We start from the raw sequence: 25,118 nt of genomic DNA on the forward strand, positions 1-25,118 counted from the left end.
TAGGACATAGTCTTCTGCGGAATATAAATGAATGGATTTTATTTTCTGTACAAGTTATGCATTTTCATGCATTAGGCAGCACATTCATGTTTTATTGAATCTGTGTGTATTTCCTAGTGTTAGTGAGCTGCATATCAAGCAGATAAGGAATTAAACAATATATAAATCAGTTCAGACGTGAAATTTCTTGGGTATTTCTACAAGACAGGCAGCTCAGCTTGTGGTTGAGCCTTTGTTTAATTCGTCACCAGTAGGCTTCTGGTTGGTTTGTTTTTAAACTTGAATCCCGTAACTTGTGCATCCTGTTCACTAGCTTCAGTGTGAGCAGGATTTGACCTGTGGGATCATGTGCATTACTTTAGTATCTATGTGCAGCAGGCTTTCATATGTGGGCATCACTCATAATAACTTTAAATATGTGAAGTCCAGGTTTGAGGAAAGTTCAAGAAAGCCTGACCTTAGAGTTCTCCCTCTCTTGGGGTAGAAGATACGGGTTGTGAACAGTTTGTCATGTTCAAACTCAACTTCAGTCTTAATTTTGTATTGATTGCTGTCAGATTGCTGTTTTGATAGCAGACATTTCTGATCTGTCAGTTGTTGATATTTTTTTTGCCAAGTCTAGGTCGTAGTGGCCTGTGTTTGCTTTGTGAGTTCAGAACTTGGACTATGCTCCACCATGAACTCCAGTGGCCTTGTTGGTCTTAAATGGAGGGGAGATGTGAGGTAGGCCTTTTGTGTCATTATCTCAGGTTATATTCCCCCTAGTAATGGAAATCAACAGTATTTAGAATGTGTTAGGATTTTTTATTTTTTGTTAGTTTTGGTTTGTTGGTTTTTTTGAGGGTATATTCCTTAGTATAGCTGTTGATTTTTATTAACTGGGATAACTCCATAAACATAGCTTCAAAACTGCTTCTTTCAAGCAAGGGAATTTAATCTGCAGCGCTGATCCAGGCTACAAACAATATTAAGGTTTTCGTATAGTGGTTTATTTCATAAAATAGAACGAAATTCCATCATTGTATGAGAGCATTTATGGAACAGGTTTTTTAAGTTACCATCTCTCAGCTGTGACTTGCTACCATGTAAGTTTCCATTTACAAAGGGGGAAAATGGATTGAAAGTGGGATTATTCATATGTGAATTTGGGTGGATGGAGAAAGTAAGATAAAAAAGCCTGATTTAAAACTGACAGGTTCCTCTTGCATGAGGGGAATATATTTGGAATACATTTCTAAGAAGGTAAAACTCATCTGTGCTAAAGGAAAGATGAACTTCTCAAATGACATGCGCTGGCATTTTTTTTTCCATAATGCACAGGGAATCTTTGAACTTGCCAGGTTTGCTGCTTTGTTGTATGTATGTGCTCTTCAAATTGCACTTTTCTTACCCAGCAGTGGGTAAGAAAACTAACACTTTTACAGTCTAAACCACAGCTTTCCATGGGTTTTCTCAAAAGTTCTTATCAGCTTTACGAAAAAGGCTTTCCAAAAATAGGATGCAAGTGCAGTACTAAGACTGAAAGCTCAGTAAGGAAGCAGATTATGTCAGTGCCTCATCATAGTCATTTGGCAATACTGCTTTTTCTAGGAAAACTTTTTAATTTAATTCTAAAACAGTATGAATATTTGAAGTATGTAAAACCTAGTGCTGTATAAATGTGTTCTTTAAGCTATATTTCTTGGCCACATTTAACTCTGTACATGGCATTATAGTGCTAGCACATAGAGTGAAAGGTACTGTGTGACATCATTGTTTAAAAAACAAAATTTTGGTAAATACTGGGGAAAGAGTTGCAAGGAAATACTAAATTTGAGGTTAAGTCTGTACAATACATCTTTGAGAAGTAGCTTTTGCTTGACCTCATTGATTCCTATTTAGCTACCTTGTGATAGTGCGCATTACATATGTGGAAAAAGATAAGCTTACCTGACTCCTTGCGTTTCTGCAATTCCACTTAGACGATGCATGTGATAAAATTATATGGGCCCAGTGTGTTTCAGAATGTAAATTTCAATTAGCGTGCAAGTACATAAAAATGTCAGTGCTGATTCAGATAAAGCTCCAGTCCAGCCCAGTATTCTGCAGCCAACAGTGGTCAAAAACACACACATGGAAGGAAGAATAGGAAAAGTATATCTGTGTAGTCAGAGCGGGTTAATTAGGAATAAGAACTGGAAACAACACTGTGTAGACAAGCTATGTATTCAGATTTTCCTGTGGCAGGATCAAGTTAGGTAGAATCTTGGTAAAATCAAATAATAAAGATTTACCTTTCCATCGATAGTTAGGAATAATTTACCAGGAAGCTATTAAACTTGTTCACTTCAGTCAAAAGACAGTCTGTTAGGAAGCATTCTAGCTCAAACAGATGTTACAAGTTTAGTGCAAAGTTATTGGATAAAATTGTGCACAGAGATATATAGATTATCAGAATAGATTGCAATAATGGCTTCCTCCAGCACTACAATCTCTTAAACTTTGGAGACTGGGACTATAAATAACTTTGAAGAATGGGACTATAAATACAGTGAGGGCAAAACAGTAAGGAGAAAGAGTGGGGTAGTTCCTCACTTTCCCTTCTTCTTGGGATCTCTGTCAGTGTGTGTCCCACAAAACAGATTAGTTTGCTGGTTTCTAACCTATTCTGTCTGCCTGTGTGTGATGTCTCCTCCTAACCTGCCTTTAACTAATACCTCAAACTGTCCATGCCCAAGCTGCTCTCATGGTTACTCTTGACTTCTTTTCTTTGTGTGTGCTCTTGCCCAGACACTGGCAAGACAGGTGGCTAGGGAATGTGATGGTTTGCTCTTCTGAGCCCTTTACTACTCTCCCCAGCCTGACCCTGTTGTGTCTATGAGGATATCCCTCTCAGTCACAATTTACAAGTCTTCTTTTTAAACAAATGTTGTAGGCCCAGTGTGTTTCAGAATGTAAATGCTAATTAGTGTATAAATAGCTGAACAGATACCTGCAGAATAGGGATTGACAGTCTGCAGATTGACCCACAAAATAGGAAGATGAGCTTCTTCATTGACCAATCCTGACTGGCCTGTTAGTATACGAGGGGCAGTATTTTCTTTGCTGATTTACCTCATTATACTGTAAACTCCTTAAGGCAAGACTATTGTCATATTTGTGCTATGAACAGCACAAATGCAGTTACAGAAATTCTGTCAAATCGTAATCCATCCTTTTCTGTCGTTGCTTATAAACTATGTTAAGCCCTGTTCTCATGAGTGGAAGCAAGTTTTAGTTTCAGCATTCCCTGTCTCAAATCTGAATAGAATCCTTCATTTCAGATCTGCCTATTATTTTAAAATGCACCGTAGATGAAATCTGTACCACTAGAGCTTTGGATAGTGATGGTGCTGTTGTGATAAATAAAAACATAGTCCATTTGACAAGGGAGTCCTGGAAGATGGAAAATGTATTATAGTGATACGGGATTATTCAAATTTGCAGAACAGATTTCATTGGACAGACGGAAGCAGAAGGTATGTCAGCATTAGTTTTCCTGCTCACCGTTTTTGTATGTTAATAGACAGTGTTTTGTATTTTATCTCAAGGTGAAAGGAGAAGTTTGGATTGGAATGGACAGATCTTTTTATTGGCATTTTAGTCTTGTTCAACAAAACTCTCTCTAGGTTATCAGCTAGTCAGTCAGCACCAGATTCTCAAATTATAGAGCTTCAACAATAAAGCATTTACAACTCTATCAGATGTCTCTGTCCTTTAAGATCAGGAGAACATTATATACTGGGTATCTATGCCTTAGGGACACAATTTAGATACAGCAATATACCACTGTTGCTGTAAATACTGATTTTAAGCTTACTGTAGTTTCAAGACTGAGATAACGTGCTGAACTAAACAACTGATCCTGCAGACTGACATGCCAAAGTTTTTCTTTATCAATCATGTATGATGTCCACAGCTTTATGTAACCTTCTCATTGTTCGAGTGTATTATCTTACAGTTTGTGTAAAATACTGCGTTTCTAAAAGCTACAGAACAAACTTTTGAGGGAACCCTTTATATCTGAACTCCCTTCATATATGTCATGTGATGCGTATCTATAAAGCAATAACAAATCTGTGCAACAAAAGGATGAGTCAAAACTTTGTGCACTGAAAGTGGATAAAGCATGTTGAGCAGTTTCAGCATTTTGGGTACCTAATAGGATCTAATCATTGATGGAAAAGAACTTCATAAATCCTTGTAAGATTTTATCATCAGGCATAACAGTTGGTGTTTTATTTGAGGAGGGATTGTAAGTGCGTTAAGCTTTTATTTCAGCACTGGATATAAAGAAAATGCCTTCCAAGTTTCCTCAGGGTGGCTCAAGTCATATAAAGGGTGTGTTTGTGCTCTGATAGTGTACTGTTGAAGAATACAGTCATAGAATCATAAAATGGTTGAGGTTGGAAGGGACCTTAAAGATCATCGAGTTCCAGCCCCCTGTCATGGGCAGGGACACCTTACACTAGACCAGACTGCTCAAAGCTCCATCCAGTCTGGCCTTGAATACTTCCAGGCATGGGGCATCCACAGCTTCTCTGAACAACCTGTTCCAATGTCTCAACACCTTCAGAGGAAAACGTTTCTCCCTAATATCTAATCTAAATATACCCTTTTCCACCTTAAAGCCATTCTTCCTTGTCCTGTCACTACATGCTCATGTAAAAAGTCCCATTTCAGATTTCTTGCTGGCTCCTTTAGGTACTGGAAAGCTGCTATAAAGTCTTCCTGGAGCCTTCTCTTCCTCAGGCTGAACAAGCCCAACTGTCTCAGCCTGTCTTCACAGGAGAGATGCTCCATCCCCCTGATCATCTTTGTGGCCTACTCTGGACATGCTCTCCCAGGTCCATGTCCTTCTTCTGTTGGGGGCCCCAGAGCTGGAAGCAGTGCTCAAGTATCTCAGTCAACTGCCAGACCGATCTTTTTATTTGTACTTTAGTGGTAGAAGCATCCATGCCATATACTTCACATTTTGTATAGAAATGTATTTTATAAAGCTTGTGGGGATTTTGTCTGATGTAACTCCCTACTAGCAAAATGATGTTAGAACTGAGATATTTTGAACAATTGTTTGATAAATAACTGGACTCCAGCAATAAATATTGTATCAAGTGTTCTAGTTTTCTTAAGATTTGTGAGTTACAGCAGTTCAAGACTGTCCCTGTAAGATTTGTGATGGATCATATGCTGTGTTAAGTCTCTGCTACTGGTAAGCTGAACATAACTACGTGATGAAAAATAGCTAATTCAGTGAAGTATATCGTGTGTCCATGCTCAAAGGCACCCAGAATAATATATCTCAGATAAAAAGAAAATCTGACTTTTGTCTTCTGGCATGTTGTAGCTGCTGCAGTCTGTAGCTGCAGTCTGCACTCTCATTCAGAAATGTAGTTAATTTTCTCTTCTGGACAATATTTAAGACAGGCAGACTGATTTTTGTTAAGGAGAGGTATTATGAGATGAGTTAGAACTCCTTTATGGGCCATCCTTACTACTGCTACCTAGTAACAGGAGAAACTGGGAAATGATATAAAAGTGCTCAGGAGAAGAACGTGAAATTAACAGGAGTTTGCACTGGTTCTGACAGCTAGTAGTATCTAATGCAGTTTTGAGCAAGAGTCAGTGCTGTTTGTGTAGCCTGTATGTTGCTTTGTGAGTTTCTTTTTTTTTTTTTTGTTTAAGGAACATTAGCATATGCAGATGTTTGCATATGCTTGATTTTAAATATATGTAGTCCCTGGATAATGAATTTATGGATTTAAGCAGTTTAACATAAGGTCTGTTATTATTTAATTTGTATTTTGTTTTATAATCTATCATGAGCATCATTTCTCAGATTAATTTCCCTAATTGACTTTCCCCCTGTGGTAAATATTTGCGCAGCCTTTTATTTTAATGAAAAATGTGAAGCCAGCTGTATTCCACTGCCAAAAGAGAAGGCAGGAAACTAGGGAAAATCAAGATAGAATTGAGCAAATCTGTTGCTAAAACTGAAACGCTTTGCTTTCTTTTTCCCTGGTGTCCCGTTCCCCCCCCCCCCCCATTCCTTTGGAATCATCTGAAGTTCAAGTGTACTCTTTACTGCCGTGCTGTGGGCCTTATTATTCTGTTCAGTGATGGATTCTTCTTCACAGGCACTTGTACTATAGGGGCTCTGAACAGTTCACGGTTATCTTTGCATGGTAAACCTTTGAGTGGTTTAGAGGAATTTTTCTGTTTTTTTTTTTAAATAATAATAATTTTTAAAAAAGGGTAAAAAGAAGGGAGGGGGCGCTGGGTTCTACTCTCCTATTTCCATGGTTTTAAAGAGGATCATACTGGCAGAAATGCAGTGCCTGTTCGCATTGCAACATTGAGCCATCATCCAGAATCTACAAAGAGCGTTCAATTAAAGTTGGAATTTTTTCACTTTTTGCTGTGCTATTACAACAAAACAGCAGGCTTCACTGTCCTTGGCAGCTTCATCTCAGATAGCTTTTACCACTGTTAGGATGAAATTTCTACCTTTTAACACAGAGCCTGCTTTGTTTCTGTTGTGAGAGGTAGCTGCTTCTTAGCCATGCTTCCCCTCAGCCTCACAAAGAGAAGACAATACAGAGGAAAACTTATGCTCCCTGTGTATAGGTATGTTTATATGTATAGTATATATAAATAAATAAATAAAAACATAACAAAAAAAGTCATTCCAGTGTGCTGCTTCAAGGTATTGCTTTCTTGTAGCAAGGAATTATCCTTTTTTATTGTGGTTTGATTATAACTTCTATTTCTGAAGAATTATAAGGAAAGAATTAGAGACAGGGCAAATTATCTTGACATACTATAAAACAGTGCAGAAACTATTTAAGTGTCTTGTTCAACTGGAACAGGTTGCCAAGAGAAGTGGTAAATGCTCCATTACTGTCAGTGTTCAAGGCCAGGTTGGACAGAGCCTTGGAAGACATGGTCTCATGTGAGGTGTCCTTCCCCATGGCAGAGGGGTTGGAACTAGATGATCTTAAGGTCCTTTCCAACCCTAATCATTCCATGATTCTACTCTATGATTCTGTGATTTACTTCATAGCAGATCATATCTACTGATACTTAAAAAGGACTCATTTTTTATAGGAATAACTATGCCTTGAAGTTTTTAAATGTTTTATTCTTGTCTGTGTTTCTGGTACATAGTGTTGATCTGTGCTTTAGGATTTTTCTAGTGATGCTAGTGGACAAATTTTGCATAGATTTTAGTCAACTCAATTTGTAAAGACACAATTTTAGACATTGTGCTTACTAAAACCAGTGGGACTACTTGCAGTGTAATGTGAAGTGTGGACATGGTCTTTGCAGGATCACTGTATGTAATGATGTTTTCAACTCCTGTTACAATTGATCCTGTGACCATCATCTCAGAGTCAGGGATCCTTGCTGTTAAAGCATGGGTTTATCTCTGAATCTCAGCTTTTCTTTGGGGGGGAAGTTGTTTAAAAAACCACATTGTCACAGGAGTCACATAATTCTTAAAACATACTTGAAATGCAGATGTGTGTGGCATATAGGGATGACTGACATGGAGCAGAAGCATAAGATACATTGAAGAAGGAAAAAAAAAGGGGTCTGAAAGGTGGAGTGGTGGGGAGTTTAAGACAGGATAAGACTAGTACTTTTTTTTTAAGTATCATACTTGTCAGCAACCCTTCAGTACTTAGATATTTTCCATCTGTTGCTCTTTCATTAACCTTCCATTTCCTCTATCCTTAGCGCTGCAATTTTAGATCATCACATGTACTCTTAAAGCTATGCATGCTTATATGCTACGTTGCTACTTTCTCATTTCATCTGTTTCACGGTAAATGGAAGTGACATACATTTAAAATGCCATATAAAAAGTGAATTTTCAATAGTTTTCTTTAAAATTATAAATAACACTGTAGAAAATTCACTTTATTTTTATTACTTTTAGTGGGAAATGTAGGTGACTTGAAAAAACGCCTTTGTAGAAAGACATATTGCAGAAATGCGCACCATGTTTGAGAATAAGTTAATTCTTCTGATTTAATTCAATCATATTAATGCACGTTTTGTTATCAGCAGTCATGTTGCAAGGATCCAGCTGTCCAAAACGCAACATTATAATGTTAGGTTAATTACTGGAATTCTGCCTAACAATGTGTCTTTACAGACATTTTCCAGAAAGTAGTTCAGGCATCTGTAAAGAATGATCTGTTCTCTGCTAGTAATGGCTCAATTTCTGTGACATTTTTTCTCATCTGTTAATATTGTTTTTGCCATTTCTTGCTGGTGTTGTGGTTATCATTAGAGAGATCTTAACATTTAGTCTGTGTTTTGAAATAACATGCTGTTTGTGCAGATATACTAAAATGTACTCAGAATCCAGAATGCTACCTACTTGGTTTAAATACTTAAAGAGCTAGTTTTATAAAAACAGAGTTTGATGAAGCAGTATGAGAGCTTTTGTTGCCTAGATAGTACATAATTTGCTAAATTGCTAAATATTTTTGATCCTTAGCCTGTCTTATGTCCCTTTTACCCTTTGCTGTTCTTATCCCTTCAATTTTCAGCCTTGGGATTTAAATACTGAAGATCATAATATTTTATATTAACAAGTATAGATGGAATTCACAAATATTACAAGTGGGTAACTAATGTCTGCTATATGACGTTTGTAGTAGAGAAAAGTATTTTAAATGGACAGATCTCAGAAAAATCTCTTCACTGTCTGAAATGTTTTGGTATATGGTACTTTCAGAAGTACCCTTCAGAGAGAAGCAAACTGTTTTTCAGCACTAAATATTCTAAAGTCATAAATTACTTAGGCAACTTGATAAATGCATCAGTAATCTTTGTTTTCTAGCCTCTTTTGAAAAATTTGCCCTTGATGTCTCAGTGTCTCTTTGAAAAGATGGGAATGTGATCTTTAATCCTTTAGGGTAGCTGTAGAACTAAGAAAAATTTTGTTGCTGTTTATTGTCTTCAAACTACTTGGACTGAAAAAGAAAAGTTAGGAGTTAATTCTGTGTATCTTCAACAGAACTATAAGATGAAGCTGAAGTGTTTGATATCCTGGAACTTTCAAACTTTAGAATTAAAATCCAGTATTAACATGTGTTAATAACACAGAGGAAGCTACCTTGTTATTGTAACAAATTATTTTTAAACTCCAAGTACTTTTTTCATGTCAGGTAGGCAGTGAATATGTATTCCATTTGTGAAAGCCCTTCTAGTGTGATAGCCAAACTTTTAAACAGAAGCTGCTTATTCAGTAGCAAGTTGGTTCTCATGTACGGCAACCTTCCTCCAACAGTTAGACCTTTTACCTTCCAGTTTTTTACCCTGCAAACTGCAAGCAGTAACTATCTGTAAAAGAACCTTGAATTCAAGTTCTGGCAGAAGCTGAAGATTTTGAATTCAGATGGGGCACTTTTCCTGAGATAAAGTGGTCTGGTGCTGGCTGATGGGATGTAGGATTTTGTTTTTCTTAGGTTCAAACACCTATACAGAGAAATATTACAGTACTTGTTAGCATATGTTCTTTGCTGGGTAAATTTAATTTAGAATCCTCTTTCACGGCTCTTTCCTACGGGAGAAAAGATTAGAATTCAGGTAAAACCATTGAATCTTCATAGGTAAGTGAGAGTAATGTGTGTTAGAGAAGCACGAGATATACCCATCCTTTAAAAATACATGTGTGTGTGTGCGTATGCATGTCTATGTATCCTGAAAATTAAATTTAAGGAACTTCTGGTGTTTGAAGAAGAGAGATGCATGTAATTGAAAATGAGAGATGAGAAAACGGGTTTCCAGGAAAATTACAGTTACATTGTTTTACAGCAGTGATGTCCTTCACAGATAGTTTGTCCATTTCTTTTAAATCGTTGATTTCTTAAAAAACAAAACCAAAACAAACTTGGTTTTCTTTTTTTTTTTTTTCCCCAGGTGGAGATAGCAGATATTGAAAATGAAGAAAAAAGATATGATCTCTTCCTGGGACTTCTGGAATCTAGTCACAGCCCATCTGAGTTTCAGCACTTGGTTTTATTACTTCAAGCTTGGCCACCGATGGACATGAGCAATAGGTGAGCATTTCTTCAAACAATCATAAGTTCAAGTCTTTTTTGCTTGATAATATCATGTAGTTTTCAGTCAATGAATTTAGTCATGTCTGAGAGGAGTATAACCTTTAGAAAGGGTCATACTGGGAAGAATAAATGGTTTATTTGAAGCAGAACTGAATCAATCATTTTCTTGTAAAAACTGTATACATATGCAGTATATATCATGGAGGAGGCAGAAAACCATTTTTTTGCTGGAGCTGTTGCACAGGAGATCTTTGTAGCTACTTAAATCTAAGCTATGTATTTTGCTCTTGTTTTTGGCAGCATGTACAAAATCCGTAAAAAGAAATAGAAAGTTCCGGTTTTTTTTCCATCCAGAGTTTAACTTTAGAGAAAAACCTTTGAAAGTTAATGTTTACTTGGCTGTGGCAGATAGTCTGCAGGAGGTCTGTAAGGGTAATGGTACCAAGCAATGGTGCTTCTCTTTTCCAAATCCATTACCTATTTTTTCTGCCTCTGAATAAAGTATCCAAAAGTCAATAGTATGTACTAGACCACATATATCCTAGCCCAACAATTTAAAATTAAAACTATTATTAAAAAGAATCAGCATTGCTCTCATCAGAAGGGGCATTTTTTGAAAGTGTTAATTTGGAACATCTTGATGACGTTTTTTTACCATTTGTTTTTTGTCTGTGACTTGCTGAACATTTAAAGGTCTATTCTATAAATGATGATCGCTTCTAAGATACAAGGTTTATATGATCTTACATTATGAGGCAAAAGTCAAGTATCTTTCAAGGAGAGCAATAATACTAATAAATTTTTGACTAGTGGGTACAGCATGCCATGTTTTATCTGATGATTAACTAGCCTAGAGACAGTGGTCTCTAGTCTCCAACTGGACTTTGTGCCACTGATCGCAACCATTTGGACTTGGCAGTTCAGCTGATTTTCAGTCTGCCTCACTGACCACTTACGTAGCCCGTGCCTCTTCAGTTTGTCAGTGAGGATTTTCTGAGAGAAAGTGTCAAAAGCATTGCTGAATGAATTCATGGTATGTAATATCAGTCATCGTCTGCCAAGCCAGTCATTTCATCATAAAAGGGTGTTGGGTTGGTGAGGCACAATTTCCCCCTTTTAAGTTCATGCCGACTATTCAGTCTTCACCCTGTCCTTTCTTTGCTTGGAAGTGCTTCCAGGAGGATTTCTTTCATCTTCTTAGGCACTGAGGTGAGACTGACCATCCACGTCTTGAGAAGAGCAAACTGCAGGTTTCATCCTGTGATGAGATTTATTATTTATTTAATAATTTCTGTCATTACTAAAAATTCAGTGTTTCTCTTCACTGCTTTGGCTTTGCCGGGAGGCTTTGCAAAGCCTTTAGGAGAAAATTGTCTCCTTTGCTTTCACCAGTAATAGTCACCTATACTGGTTGCATGAAGAACCTCTGACTGTTGTGATTCTCAAATGGGTTCTCCAGTGCAGATTCCCAACTAGTTTTAATAATTTTGAGCACACACACCCCCCTTTTTTTTTTTTTTTTTTTTTTGTAAGGGTGTTGGGCACAGGGTGCGGTTACCACTGTTGTTTCATTCTTCAGTTCTCTCTGCTAGGTTGAGGGGTGGAGAAAAATATTAATCCGTTCTCTTCCCTACCTTAGCAGTGTTTTAGAGAAGAAAATTGAAGCTGCTTCTTGAAAGAAACAACAGAGGCATAGTTCCCCTTTTGCCACCTTCCCTTCATTTTTCTCTTTTCTCAGTGGGTACGTTGCCTTTCTGCTTTCCTTTAGTATTTATTTATTTAATGAGTAAGTCAACAATGGTTCAGTTTTCCCCTTCCCTACTAAGAGTTGTCCCAATAGAAAAATATATCAAAGGTGTCATTTTTCACTCCCTGGGGTCTTTCTTTGTATATATTCACATTGCTTTCTGTTATTAACAATACTAAGAAGACCGATTAAGTACTTTACAGGAATACTTACTGTGGATTGAGCCTCCTTTCAAGCTCATTTCTAGTGCTTTCAAAAAAAGTGATATTGTAATAGTAGGCAATAGCGTGCTTTTTGTAAATTATTTTTTCCTCCACTCTAGTTGTATTCTCTCAGTCAATTATCTTTTGGAGTTCCAGGGGTTATATTTTGGGTGCTTTGTTTTTGTTCTGTTTTTTAACAAGTCTTAAGAGACAAACGTTAAGTACTTGCTATAAGGACTTAACCAACATTTAGATCTAAGCCATGCCATTCCACAGTTTATATAAGCCTAAAAAATGTATATGTCTTATTCTTGTCTACAGAAATAATACATTTGGTGTACAGAATATTCTGAAACAGAATTTTGGCTTTTATAATCGGTGTGCTGTCATTAAAATGAATTTGAGTGAATTCAAAACACTGTCTTAACAGCTAATAGTGCTCCTGAAATGAAGTTCTGCCCTCATTCCACCTTCAATCACACAAGTATGATTGGTTTTAAAAAGCTCTCTTTAGTATTCACTGATATGAGACAGGATTAATTTCATTAACTCTTGTGAAGTAGTTATATGTTTTCCAGCTGCCTCTTGTTACAGTGTGCTGGGAATAGTTTACATTTCTTTTTAAGGATTTTTTAAATTTTATTAATTTGAATTATTTTGCTTTGTAAATCCTGGAATTATTCACGGCAGCCAGAAAGCAGAGGCTGTGCTGTAAGTAGGAGGTCCAGCAACAATCAAAAAAGGTTCTACCTGAACCTTCTCTCCTGTTGTTGTTATTGACAGTCACTGTCATATGCCCATGTCTGCATCTTTGCGAAGGCTGCTGCAGGCGTGCTCTACTCTGTTGCATACCTCCATGTTAATAGCATTCAGTTATGCTTAGCAGCCTATTCATATATTTTTCAGAAACACTATTTCAGGAAACATATGAATATATATATATATATATATATATATATATATATATATACGTGTGTGTTTCTGAAAAACCCATCTGTATGGCTGGGTTGGAATAAGGAGCAGGAACTCTTAGCTACAGAGGTTTTCGACAAGCTTATTTCAAAGCAGGTTGTATTAAGAAATTCTTGAGCAAAGAGGAAAACTGTGAGCAGTTAAGCCCATTGTTTATCCATATGTATTAACATTTTTGTTTAATCTTGACTTATTTTCTCCTCCTTCGCTTCAGAAAAGGGTCATTGTTGCTAACTGTTTACTGCCAATGTAATGATACGTGCAGGAACTTGCGAGTTTAACTTGTGAGTCATCTGGATACTTTTTGGTTTTTAACTTCATAGTAATTATCTAATACTTGTAACTGAATATAAAGCCAAAAAATACAATTTGTGTTCTGTAAGGGCTCAAAAGGAGGGAGAAATGAAAGAACTGTAATCTCTCTGTTACTAAGTCAGTGTTTTTTAATGTTTTTTTCTGAGTTCTTGTATTTTAAAACCCCAGCTACAGTAATGCTCATTATTGCAAATATGATTCTCTTTATATCATAATATGCTATGTTGACTGTGAGGAAACAGGAAGGTACTTTGGTACTTTCAGTCAGCACTCAAAACCATATACTTTAAAAAAATTTTCACCCCCTTGTTATGCATGTGTGTGTATCCATCTGGGTGTCTCATATTCAGATGTCATTTTAAGCATTTCATAAAGATGTTTACTAAAAGAATTATTGACAGTACCTGAAGCTCTGCAGTCCTTTGGAACTTGCTGCCTACTTTCAAAAGGCATTTTTTAATTTATTTTAGAAATTGTTAAGGTGTTTTGGAGCTCCAAAAGACCAGCTCTTAGGGATTTAATAGTTCTAAGTTTTCTTCTTTAACTTCATCCAAAATTCACCTCTTTCAGTTCTGGCAAAAAAAATAACACATTCATGCTGAGGTTTTGAAAGAATTGGGTTTTTTTTTCATGTTAAGAAATAACTTTATTTTCTTTTAGCTGTAGTTGAACTGAGTTAAAATTCAGGAGAGGAAAACTGAATTCTACCTGTAGGTGTCATATTTTTGATAAGTGAATCTTGGTTTTGTTTAGAGATACCAGGAAACCAGTATTTGTTAATACATAATACAAGTATTTGATATAATTATAAGGAATTGTGTTGATAAAAGCAAAAGCTTTATATATGTAAATTATCCATCTGATACTTTACTCAAATAAATAAACCTGCACATGGCAAGCCTTGGTGGCCTTGCATCTTTCTGGTTATTTCTAACTTATGTGCTTTGTAGTGTGATTTTTGTTTTCTTTTTCTAATGGGAAATTCTTATAGGTTTTCTTAATGTACTCTGGAGGCAGCAGCTATAAAAATGGAAATTCATTATGACTTTCTGTGCCTCTAAGCAAGAGATGGATCACATAGCAGGAGCTATCAATTTAACCAGTGGCAGAGATGGAGTTGCAGGGTTTTTGTTTTCTTCTCCTAACTTCACTGGGGGTTCACAGATTAAGTGCATCATGTTCTGCTTGTTGAATAAGCTGACATCTTTAAGTTCAGCCCATCAGGTTGGAAGGAGAGGAGGAGCTCTGCTGTTACCAGCCAGGCTTCTGGCAGCTCTGTGCTCAGTGGCTGTGACTGATGGAAAGGCTCAATTAAGTTGTCAGAAGGAATAAAGGCAATGACTTCTATTTCATTTGCATTCAGAGTTGCCCCCACTCTGGCATCTTTGTCTGGTTTTCATGTTAGGATATAATTACAGCTTGACATGGAGCTGGTTTTATTTGTTTACAATATGTACTTTTGAAGTGGAAGATGAGCAGGAAAGTGCTTTTATATACGTAATAGCAGATACTGGTGGATGTCTTTTCCGGAGTTGTCAAACCAGTTCCTTGGTATATGTCAATCCAACAGACTCTCTTAGTGGACTCCCATTTACAGTGATATTAATGTGCTACTTTCAATGTTTGCTGCTAAATAATATCTTTAAAAACAGCACTTTGACGGCACTTTACTGCTCCTTCCCACATGTTCTGGATGAGCACCTTAATTTACACTAAATTGTAAGACCAACCTGCCAGATTTAGACTTGCTCTGATTTTTTTTTTTCCTATTCTTTTTTTCCTTCAAGCTAAAATGTTTCCTGATGCTGTTTAATAGCCAAAGAGATTGGATAGTGGAAGGTGTGCCTGCCTATGGCAGGGGGGTTGGAAGTAAATTAGCTTTAAAGTTACCTTCCAGCCAGAACCATTCTGTGATTCTGTGAGGTACACCTGTCACTAACAAAAGTAGCCAAGCATCTCCATGATCTATCAGATAGCAGCTGTATGCCAAATATTGACTTTTCCATCAATGTGTGATAAAATTTACTTGTATCTACTATTTCCCATCTGTCTGACTGTGTAATTGTGACATGACATGAAGTTCTGTAGGGAATGAAAAGAACATTTTAAATATATAAACCAAATGTATCTGCATCCATATCTACCAATAGAGAAGTACCGATGCATGTACTTTCTTTGCTCTTCTATCCTGTTTGGATGTGCTATAAAAAAAAAAAAGTTTATTTTTGTTTGCTCTTGTTGGACCTGGAAATTAAAATGTGAATCTTGGAAGTACTTTCTCCACTTAGAAGCAAGAGACAGGTATTTGAGAGGCAGATGCTGTTAGAATGTGATCAAAGCAAACGAAATTAGGAATGCTGGATTCCTGACACCCCTCCCTCCATTCTGCTTGGGAAATCAGCCGGTATGAAGCCAGGAGAAGCTGTTCTTGTGCTATTCCAAATTGATCAGTCAGTCTCATGTGTGTTTCCTCAGGGATTATAACTGCACGTCATAATTTCAAAATACTTTAAACTTCCTTGTTCCATTGAAAGAGTGTGGGCATCAGGATAGTAGCTTGTCTCAAAACTCTTTCCTCTCTTTTTCATGAGATTATACTTTAATTCTCGCACAAAACACTCCATCTATCAAAAATGGTGGGGGTATGTAAGTATATTTATATCCCATATACATCTCTGTTTTGTTTTTTTTTCTGGGCAGATTGTGCACAGATGATAATCCCTGGGTGAAACTTGGGACTCTTATGCTACAGAGGTGCCCACCAGAGGAAAAGGAGAACACAGGAAATGAAATTTTGAAAATTTGCCGTTCTTTGTATGAGACGAAACACATGCTTCCTGCCAAGGTAAGTTTTAACGTTGGGTATCACAGATATGAGTCCTGTTTCAGGGGCCCAACTATAAGAAAGATGTTGCCATACTGGATCAAGTCTGAGGGAGAGCTAACAAGATGATTAGAGGGCTGGAGCACAATAAATGCAGAGAGGCTGAGAGAATTGGGTTTATTCTGTCTTAAGAAGAGAGATCTGAGGGAGATTGTATTTCTGTCTTTAAATATGCAGATGAGAAAGCATGTAGGAGGAGACAGCCTCTTCTCAGAGATGCTTAGTGATAGAACAAAAGGCAATAGAGACAAGTTACATCGTCAAAAACTCATTGCGTACATCAGAAACCTTTGTCATCATTAAAGGGATGAAACATTAGAATAGGTGGATGCCTAGAAGAGATGTGGAGTCTCTGTCCTTGGAGGTATTCAGAACTTGACTGGATCATATCATGGTCAATTTGATCTTGCTGTATTTGTTTTGAGTGCAGGCTAGTTGGAGTATCTGAACTATAGAAGTCCGTTCCAGCGTAAATTATTCTTTGACGTACTTGTAGGAAAGCTCTAATAGTTTGTTGTCATTGAAGTTGGTATGGTAAAAGCTATTCACGAAATAATCTGTAATTTTCTCACTAATAAATGTGTAAAACTCCTTGAATACTCTCTTGGTGATGGAAAGCAAATTAATATACCAGTAATTGCTTTGTAATAATTAGTGTTCTGACTTCCTTAACTATGTGTGCATACTTAAATACAAGCATCTCTTAAGTACAAAATTACTGAAGTGTTTTGTATGTAAGCATTGTATATTAATGAAGACAGATTGGAGAGATGCTTAATAAACTTCACAAAACTTCAGAGTAGTCATGTGCATATTTTTAGTAGCCTGATTAATCCTTTATAATCATCTTCATGTAATCACAGTCTGATATAGAGAACAGCTGATGTTAAGACTAGAAGCAGAATAGGAGCAACACATTCCGTTTAAAAGACAGGTTTGGGTGTTTTGGTTGGTTTTTGTTTGTTTGTTTGTTTTTTAATAGCCCAACAGACTGATATGAGTCAAGTTCAAACTCTACGTAAAACAAGATTCTAGAAGGAATCAGTAAGATGGAGTTATAAATATATTTATTAATATATTCATCCCACCAGAAGTTTTTGGTGGAAGGCAGGTCTCTATCACTGGGCCTGCCATAACTACAAGTAGCTTTTCTTTATAAGGTGTTGAATGGCACATCATTGCTCACAAACTCATGATATTAGTCATTCATAGGAGTAGTCAAACTCTTTCAAAGTAGAATTTTCTACCGCACCTCAGTGATCTAGGTAGATAAATTCTGCCAACGGTCAGCGTCATACAGTAGTCAGTTCACCAAGAGTTTTGCTCAACAGTGGGTTGTGATTTAATTACTTCTCTTAACTGGGTAAACTTTTTCTTGAACTCCATAACAAGTCCCTATTTGCAGATAATTTTGGTATTAGTTGGTAGCCTTGGTTGGAGGTGCTTTCCTTTTTTAATGATACAGGATATTGGAAGAGCCCTCCATGAAGGTGGGAGTATACAGGTACAGTGTGAAGATATTCTGGTCCTCGAGCATAAAATAGCTTTACCGATGTAAAATACCTTTTTTATGACTAGAATGCTGTACAGCAAAAGGATTTGCACTAAAATATATAATTGCATAGTTACCTTCAAACATAGGCTGTATTGCTTTACCTATCTGCTTGGGAAGAGGGGAATGGCATTGATAAATATAAGTACCTTATTTGTATGCACAGCTATAGTACTTAAATGCACAAATTAGAGAGTTGAGATTGCATGGCTGAATAAGATGAAAATCTGATTACTGACGATTAACCTGTTTAGATGGCTTCACATTTCAATAAATACACTGATTAAGAAAACAGACCTAGAATGATGGAATTCTAAAAACTGAGAGATCAATTTGTCATCATGAAGAACATTTGCCATTCCAAAGTCCAAAGGTTGTGATGGAAAAAACATTTAACATCAAGTCATGATGATCTAGTTAGAAAACCTTTTCTCAGATGTAATCAAAAAGGTTTCTCTATTCCTTTATTCCACCTCCTCCTGGTCATTCTAGTTTTATACAGCAAAGTTCTTTTTTTAATGTCTTTTGGAGAGCATAGCTTTAATCTTTGTGTGTGTGTGTTTGTTTGTTTTGGGATTTATGTACATTATTCAGTGGATAGGTTATCCATTCCTCTTAGTTGAAATAACCGCTATTTGCTTGGAAGGCATGCATGTTTAGACTAACATCTGCACTGCCTGATTAATCTCTTAAGAATGGGGCAAATCCTTCTCCCCCCAGTGATTTTCAGAGTGTGACTCCTGAATATCTCCCGTTTTTCCATCAATCCTTTAGGTCATGTGTCAGTTAACATAAACACCGAAATTGCAGAATGCATCGAATCTCTTATCTGTAATCACCCTGGGGTCCTAGTGGCCATAAGATGCTTATCTCCTATTGTGCTGTTTTCAGCTGGGGTAATTTTCTTCATAGTAACTAGTATAGGCTACTAGGTAGTTCTGGATTTGTGATTAAGCAGTGTTGACCATTCAAGGATGGCTTATTGCTGAGCAGTGCTTACACAGAGTTAAGGAATTTTCTGCTCCTCACACAAACCCACCAGTGAGTAGGCTGGGGATGCACAGGGAATTGGGAGGGGACACACCGGAACAGCTGACCCCAGCAGACTCAAGGGAATATTCCACACCGTCTGGTGTGCTCAGAATATAAAGCTGGGGGAAGAGGGGACATTTGGAGTGATGGCGTTTATCTTCCCAAGTAACTGTCATGTGTGATGGAGCCCTGCTTCCCTGGAGATGTCTGAACACCTGCTTGGCAATGGGAAGTGGTGAATGAATTCCTTGTTTTGCTTTGTTTTGCTTGCATGTACAGCTTCTGGTTTACCTACTAAACTGTGTCTTTATCTCAACCCATGAGTTTTCTCACTTTTACCCTTCTAATTCTCTCCACATCCTGCTGTAGGGGAAACGAATGAGCAGCTGTGTGGAGCTGAGCTGCTGGCTGGGGTTAAACCATGACACCTAGAATAATAGAGCAGCCAGTTGGTCTCCTTTTTCATATTTTTGTAGCTAGCTGATCCTGCTTTTTGTGTGTGAGTTTACGATGTATGTTTTTCTTCATTCACAGGTGTCTGTGATCATTTTGTTCAGATAATTTTGAATTTAAATGCTGCCCTTTTGTCTGCTTTCAACCTCTCCAGACACAGTACTGTTTGTACTCATTATCCAGCCCTTCAAGCCATTCATGGAAATATTGAATAATACCGGAACCAAAACAGACTCCTATGAAATCCAGTTTATATGCCTCACTTTTGTCACAGTGAACTGTCAACAGCTGCATAATTAGATACAAAGCAAAAGCTGTCTTACAAAAGTTTCAGCTAAATCATGGCAATCTGAAGTTTTAGTTAGTACTTCCCTTGTCCCTTTCACAGGTAGTACCATACTCCCTCTAAGCACAGCCTCTTATTGCAGGCAGGCAGGCAGGCACTCAAACGCTTTTGAGTGCTTATTGCAGAAAAGAAGGCCACGTGTTGCTCTGAGAAGCACTGTGCGTGATGGCATGCTTACCCCGTCCAGAGCAGCAGTGCAGTCATTTGTGGCAGAGAAATTAGTTACTACTGGGATAGTCTTCAATGTTGTGCAAGTTGTCCATTCCTTTTCTGGGGAAAAAGGGATGAAGGCCACTGCAAAGGTTTTCAATTTGGAACATACTATCCTGCTGCCCATTCCTTGGTGAAAAGGACAGTGAGTGTTTGTCCTAGGTTCAGCAGTAGCAGTCATTTTTTCTCCTTCTTGGTAGCTGGTGCAGTGCAGTGTTTTGACTTTCAGCTCGGGAACAGAGCTGATAACAAGGATGTTTTGGTTTGGCCAAGGACTTTGTGAGCCTCATGCTCTGCCAGGGAGGAGGGGAAGCCAGGAGGAAGCAGAGACAGGACACCTGACCCAAACTGACCAAAGAGCTATTCCATACCACAGCACGTCATGCCCGGGATGTAACTGGGAGTTAGCCGGAAGGGCTGAGGAGACTGCAGGGTTGGAGGAGGTATCGGTTGGAGCTTGGTCGGGCTTGGGGGGCCGAGTTATCGGTCAGCTGGTGCTGAGGTGTTGTATTCTCTTCCCTTGTTATTTCCTTTATCATTATTATCACTGGTGGTAGCAGTAGTGATCTGTGTTATACCTTAGTTACTAAACTGTTCTTATCTCAACCCGTGGGAGTCGCATTCTTTTTGATTCTCCTCTCTGTCCCTCCGGGAGCAGGGGGAGGGCAAGAAAGGGGGGGAAGTGAGTGAACGAGTTGCCTGACTGGGTTTAAACCACGACAGTGTTTCATGGCATTTTCAGTCAAAATATGCCATAGTGGTGGCGTTATTCCTGACTACAGAACCTGTAGACTGCTACTGCTAAACCCAGGACAAGGGTCCCGTGGGAACACACTTCTATACTTTTGTGTGTGTGTGTTTGGTTTTTCATTTTATGTTTTAATGGTTTTCATGAACAAGGGGTGTCTGATAGGTCTATAGTATCTTCTACCCTCATATGCCTGCTTTCTTCCATGTCTGGAAAACTGTATTTTTCTTTAAAGTCTTTGGTAGCCTTTCATGTTCTCTTAGCTTGATTTATTATTTCCTTAGGTGTTTGGGGGTGAATTTTTCAGCCCCAGAAACATACATTTTTATTCTAGGCTCAATTTTCAGTGCTGAACTCTTACCTGTTATTATTGTCAAATGTTACCTGCTCATTTGCCTGCGATCTTTTACTAAGAATTAAAGCAAAGAAGGCATTCAACACTTCACTTTTCTTGGCTTTTTGTTACTGGGTTCTTTTATTTTCATATTACTGTCATAAGGAAAACAGGCAATGCACTCTTACTTTATAAGAGATATTTAGTGAAGAAAGGTAGATAAGAAGTACCCTTTTCCATAAACCACTAGCAAGGCTGGCATTAAAATAAAACATCCTGTTAGTATAGTTGCATTTTAAGAGGACACTGAAAAATAGGGAGGCAAAAGACAGAACCTGCGAAAATTAGTGCACAGATGAAAATACCTTAAAATGGAAAGCTGAAGGAGTGCAGTGTTCCTGCCTTATCAGAGATCAAGAGGTGACTGATTATGTTCTGAAGATATTTTTATATGAAAACCAAGCTAATAAAAGTCTCGGTTTATAAAGAAAGGCACAACTAGAAACAATTGAGTTTAACTTACACCATTTCAAATTTTAGCATAAGACATGATATTTTGACAGTCAGTAAAATTACTTGCTGGAATGTGTATATCCTCTTCAAGAAAGACAATGGATTGTCTGTATTCAGATGTTTTTGTAGGTTGACTGGATATGTCTGCTAGATGTGTTATAGAATATTAGAATAGTTAGGGTTGGAAAGGACCTTAAGATCATCTAGTTCCAACCCCCCTGCCGTGAGTACAGGGGCAGGATCACATCCTTTGACCTGCTGGTCCCGCTCCTTTTGATGCAGCCCAGGATACGGTTGGCTTTCTGGGCTGCAAGCGCACACTGCCGGCCCATGTTCATTTTCTCATAAACCAACACCCCCAAGTCCTTCTCTGCAGGGCTGCTCTGGATCTCTTCTCTGCCCAACCTGTAGCTGTGCCTGGGATTGCTCCGACCCAGGTGTAGGACCTTGCACTTGGCATGGTTAAACTTCATGAGGCTGGCATCAGCCCACCTCACAAGCATGTCGAGGTCCCTCTGGATGGCATTCCTTCCCTCCAGCGTATCAACTGAACCACACAGCTTGGTGTCATTGGCAAACTTGCTGAGGGCGCACTCAATCCCACTGTCCATGTCAGCGACAAAGATGTTAAACAAGACCGGTCCCAACACCGATCCCTGAGGGACACCACTCATTACTGGTCTCCAGCCAGATATTGAGCCATTGACCACAACTCTTTGTGTGTGGCCATCCAGCCAGTTCTTTATCCACTGAGCGGTCCATCCATCAAATTGATGTCTCTCCAATTTAGAGACAAGGATGTCGTGTGGGACAGTGTCGAACGCTTTACACAAGTCCAGGTAGATGACATCAACTGCTCTACCCCTGTCCATCGGTTCTGTAGCCCCATCATAGAAGGCCACCAAATTGGTCAGGCAGGATTTCCCCTTAGTGAAGCCATGCTGGCTGTCACCAAGCACCTAGTTGATTTTCATGTGCCTTAGCATTCTTATCCTAAGGCACAAAGTTATTCAAGTCATCTACAGGTATCTACCTGAAATATATTGACATTTGGCGTCAAAATCCTATACTGTAAAATCAGCATAGGTAAACTGGATAGATAAGCATGCTTTCTCTTATGTGAAAGCCTCTGTGATGAGCAAGGCACATTGTGTTAGAACATGTCCCTTCACAGTGCATAACCAGTACTAAGTGTAGTTGTGAAGCATCTAAGAAGAAAAAAAATGCTGGAATATCATCTGCGTTAAATGTTATTATTTTGAAAATAGCAATGTTAATATCTGTATTATTGCATTTGCTTGCTGAGAGATTTATTTTGTCTTTGTTTAAAGTAGCTCACCAGAACATCTGCATTTTTTCTTTCCCTGCCCTGTTGCTTAAAAAATGTACACTACCTAGTTACATTTTACAGCTTCCTTTGTTTCATTTTTTTCCTACTACAACCCCAAAACATGATTTGAGGTTCTTTAGAGAGCCTTCTTATAGTTATGGCTTATTTTTTATGGCACTGCTCCTCCACTTAGTTTTTGAGAGGCTTTCAGACAGAAAAAGTTACCAAGCATGGTAAAATTGCTAGTTTTGTTCAGATTATGTGTCTTATGCCTTTTATAATTTATTTTCCTGAACATAAGTTACATTTATTGCTGTGGATTCACATTTTCAAGAAAAGGAGGTATGTAGAGTGGATCCCTACCTTTGCATTCATTTTCAATGTGAAATTATTAGAAGTGTAATAGAATATGACTGATCAGACAAAGCTTAATGTATTTATTTAATCGTCTTATTCCTTGCTCCTTTATCATATCCTTCACTGAAAACATCAACAATCTGTTGTTGATAAATAAAAGTTTTAAGGAACAAGTCTGGGTAAGAAAATAAGCCTTGCTTCAGTGACTCAAAGCTCAGTGTGGTAGAATATAACCTTCTAGGTAGTGTTTCTTGAAGGTATAAATATAGAAAAGACTGAGCAATGTGCAGCCAAAGAGCTCCCTGTGCCAAGCAAGGCCAGGTGTCTGCAGCACGTCACAGTTGGAGCATTTAACAATCTCCTCTTCAAATAATTTTTAGCCTTTTAGGTTCACGGGTACTAAACCCGTGCTGCTAAAAGTGTGGTTGCATCTTGATGATCAAATTGTTAAACTTGTCATTAGACTGCAAAAAAGATAGAAAAATATATGACTTGAATTCTCTCAGTTTATATTTAGCCAATGAGCTCTTTCAACAATCGCTCTCTAAATGTTGGAGTGAAACAGAGAGCACCTCTAAGAATTGGATACCATTTTCAAAGTGACTTCCTTACAATATCCAGGGCACTTAGGGTAAGTTGTCCTGAAATATGGGACATCTCTGATGGGCCTCAGTGGAAAGTGGTTGTGACAAACAACCGAAATTCTTGGAAATGACAAAAAGGGAAAAGTGAGTTATAATTTGACTTCCGACATGGTTTAGTAGCTGAAATACTTTTTGAGATATAAATTAATAAATACTGCATAAAATTTGGAAAGATCTTGCAGCAGAATTTCATGATGCTGAAATCTTGTATGTACTGATATTTCCTCTTTATTTTGTTCCACTTTCATGATTCCATAACTGATACAGAAATGTCATGTGTCTGTTAAGTTTCTTCCTATGCTTTGCAGTATTTCAGTAAGCACAAATATATTAGTCCCACAGAGAGCTTTGATTGCTCTGTTCTTTTAGTAAAACACCAAGCTGTAATGGTGATTCAGTACCTGCCTTGTCTTAATATAACAGACATTGTGCTTATAACCCTGTATTCCACATTTTTTTAAATTTGCCCTTTCAAGTTTCTGAAGAGTTATTTCCAACAGGGATTTCATTTGTGGTGGAAGTTTGGCTTCCGTTTTGCATTTGACATGGAATTTGTATAAATTGATGATGTTAGTATCTCCAGAGATCTCACTGAATGAGTTTACTTTTATTTTCAGTGTATAAAAGAAATATGTTTGCTGCTACTTAACCAGTCCCTCCTGCTGCCCTCCCTGAAGCTGCTGGTAGAAAGCAAAGATCAAGATCTTCACACCATGGCACTGGAGCAGATAACAGCTGTTGCTAAGGTATGAGCATTTGAATTAACTGACTTTCCGCATCTGAGGTAATAAATTAGCTCTTTTATTTCCTGTAGTAAGCAGAGACTACTGAGACAGTTGTCATTTTAGAGATTTTCCACAGCTATTGTTTCCACAGTGAGCAGTAACAAGGGGCTAGTAAGATCTTTTATATATACTTGAGGTGATTAAAACTCATGGCACTTTCTGTAAATTATCTACCATGCTATTTTAAGTCAGTGTGGTGGAACAGAAACTATTCTGTTATATAAAGTAATCTATTATATCTGTATTCATATTCATATTCACTTTGGGGCTTTTTAAAGTGATAATAGTACATCAGGTGAATTAGCTTGTTTCTGATAAATTTAGCAGTCTTTGCATACACGTAGAAAGCTTCTACGTCAGTGGTTTTGTTGTAGAAAGGTTAAAATGCAAGATGGTATGTTTGAGGACTTCCATGCAATTGTAAATTGGTTTTATTTCATACTGTAACACAAGTATCAAAGTTACTGGAGGAAAAAAAAAACTAAATACTGTCATTCTTTTGTTTGGAGAAGAGCTGAAAGACATTACGGTATATTTTTCAATTCTTAGAAAAAGTTACATTACTACGTATTTGCTTTTCAGTTAAGAACGAACAC

General features: G+C 37.7%; 1 protein-coding gene across 4 annotated transcripts in view; it reads left to right on the top strand.

Annotated features, from left to right (window-relative positions):
* The window catches only part of NBAS (NBAS subunit of NRZ tethering complex), a 182,562-nt gene that overhangs the window by 146,790 nt on the left and 10,654 nt on the right, over positions 1 to 25,118 (top strand). For 3 of the 4 annotated variants that reach the window (XM_057431920.1, XM_057431922.1, XM_057431921.1), the window contains 3 exons: positions 9,955 to 10,094; positions 16,035 to 16,179; positions 24,355 to 24,483. In XM_057431920.1, coding sequence (XP_057287903.1) covers positions 9,955 to 10,094; positions 16,035 to 16,179; positions 24,355 to 24,483 — 414 coding nt within the window. Of the gene's footprint in view, positions 1 to 617; positions 724 to 9,954; positions 10,095 to 16,034; positions 16,180 to 24,354; positions 24,484 to 25,118 lie in introns of those variants that run through there. The other variant, XM_057431924.1, reaches the window with a different exon arrangement.

Source organism: Pezoporus wallicus, unplaced genomic scaffold (assembly GCF_028554395.1).
Source record: "Pezoporus wallicus isolate ANWC-B61680 ecotype Strahan unplaced genomic scaffold, APGP_CSIRO_Pwel_v1 contig_161, whole genome shotgun sequence".
In the NCBI taxonomy this organism is placed as follows: domain Eukaryota; kingdom Metazoa; phylum Chordata; class Aves; order Psittaciformes; family Psittacidae; genus Pezoporus; species Pezoporus wallicus.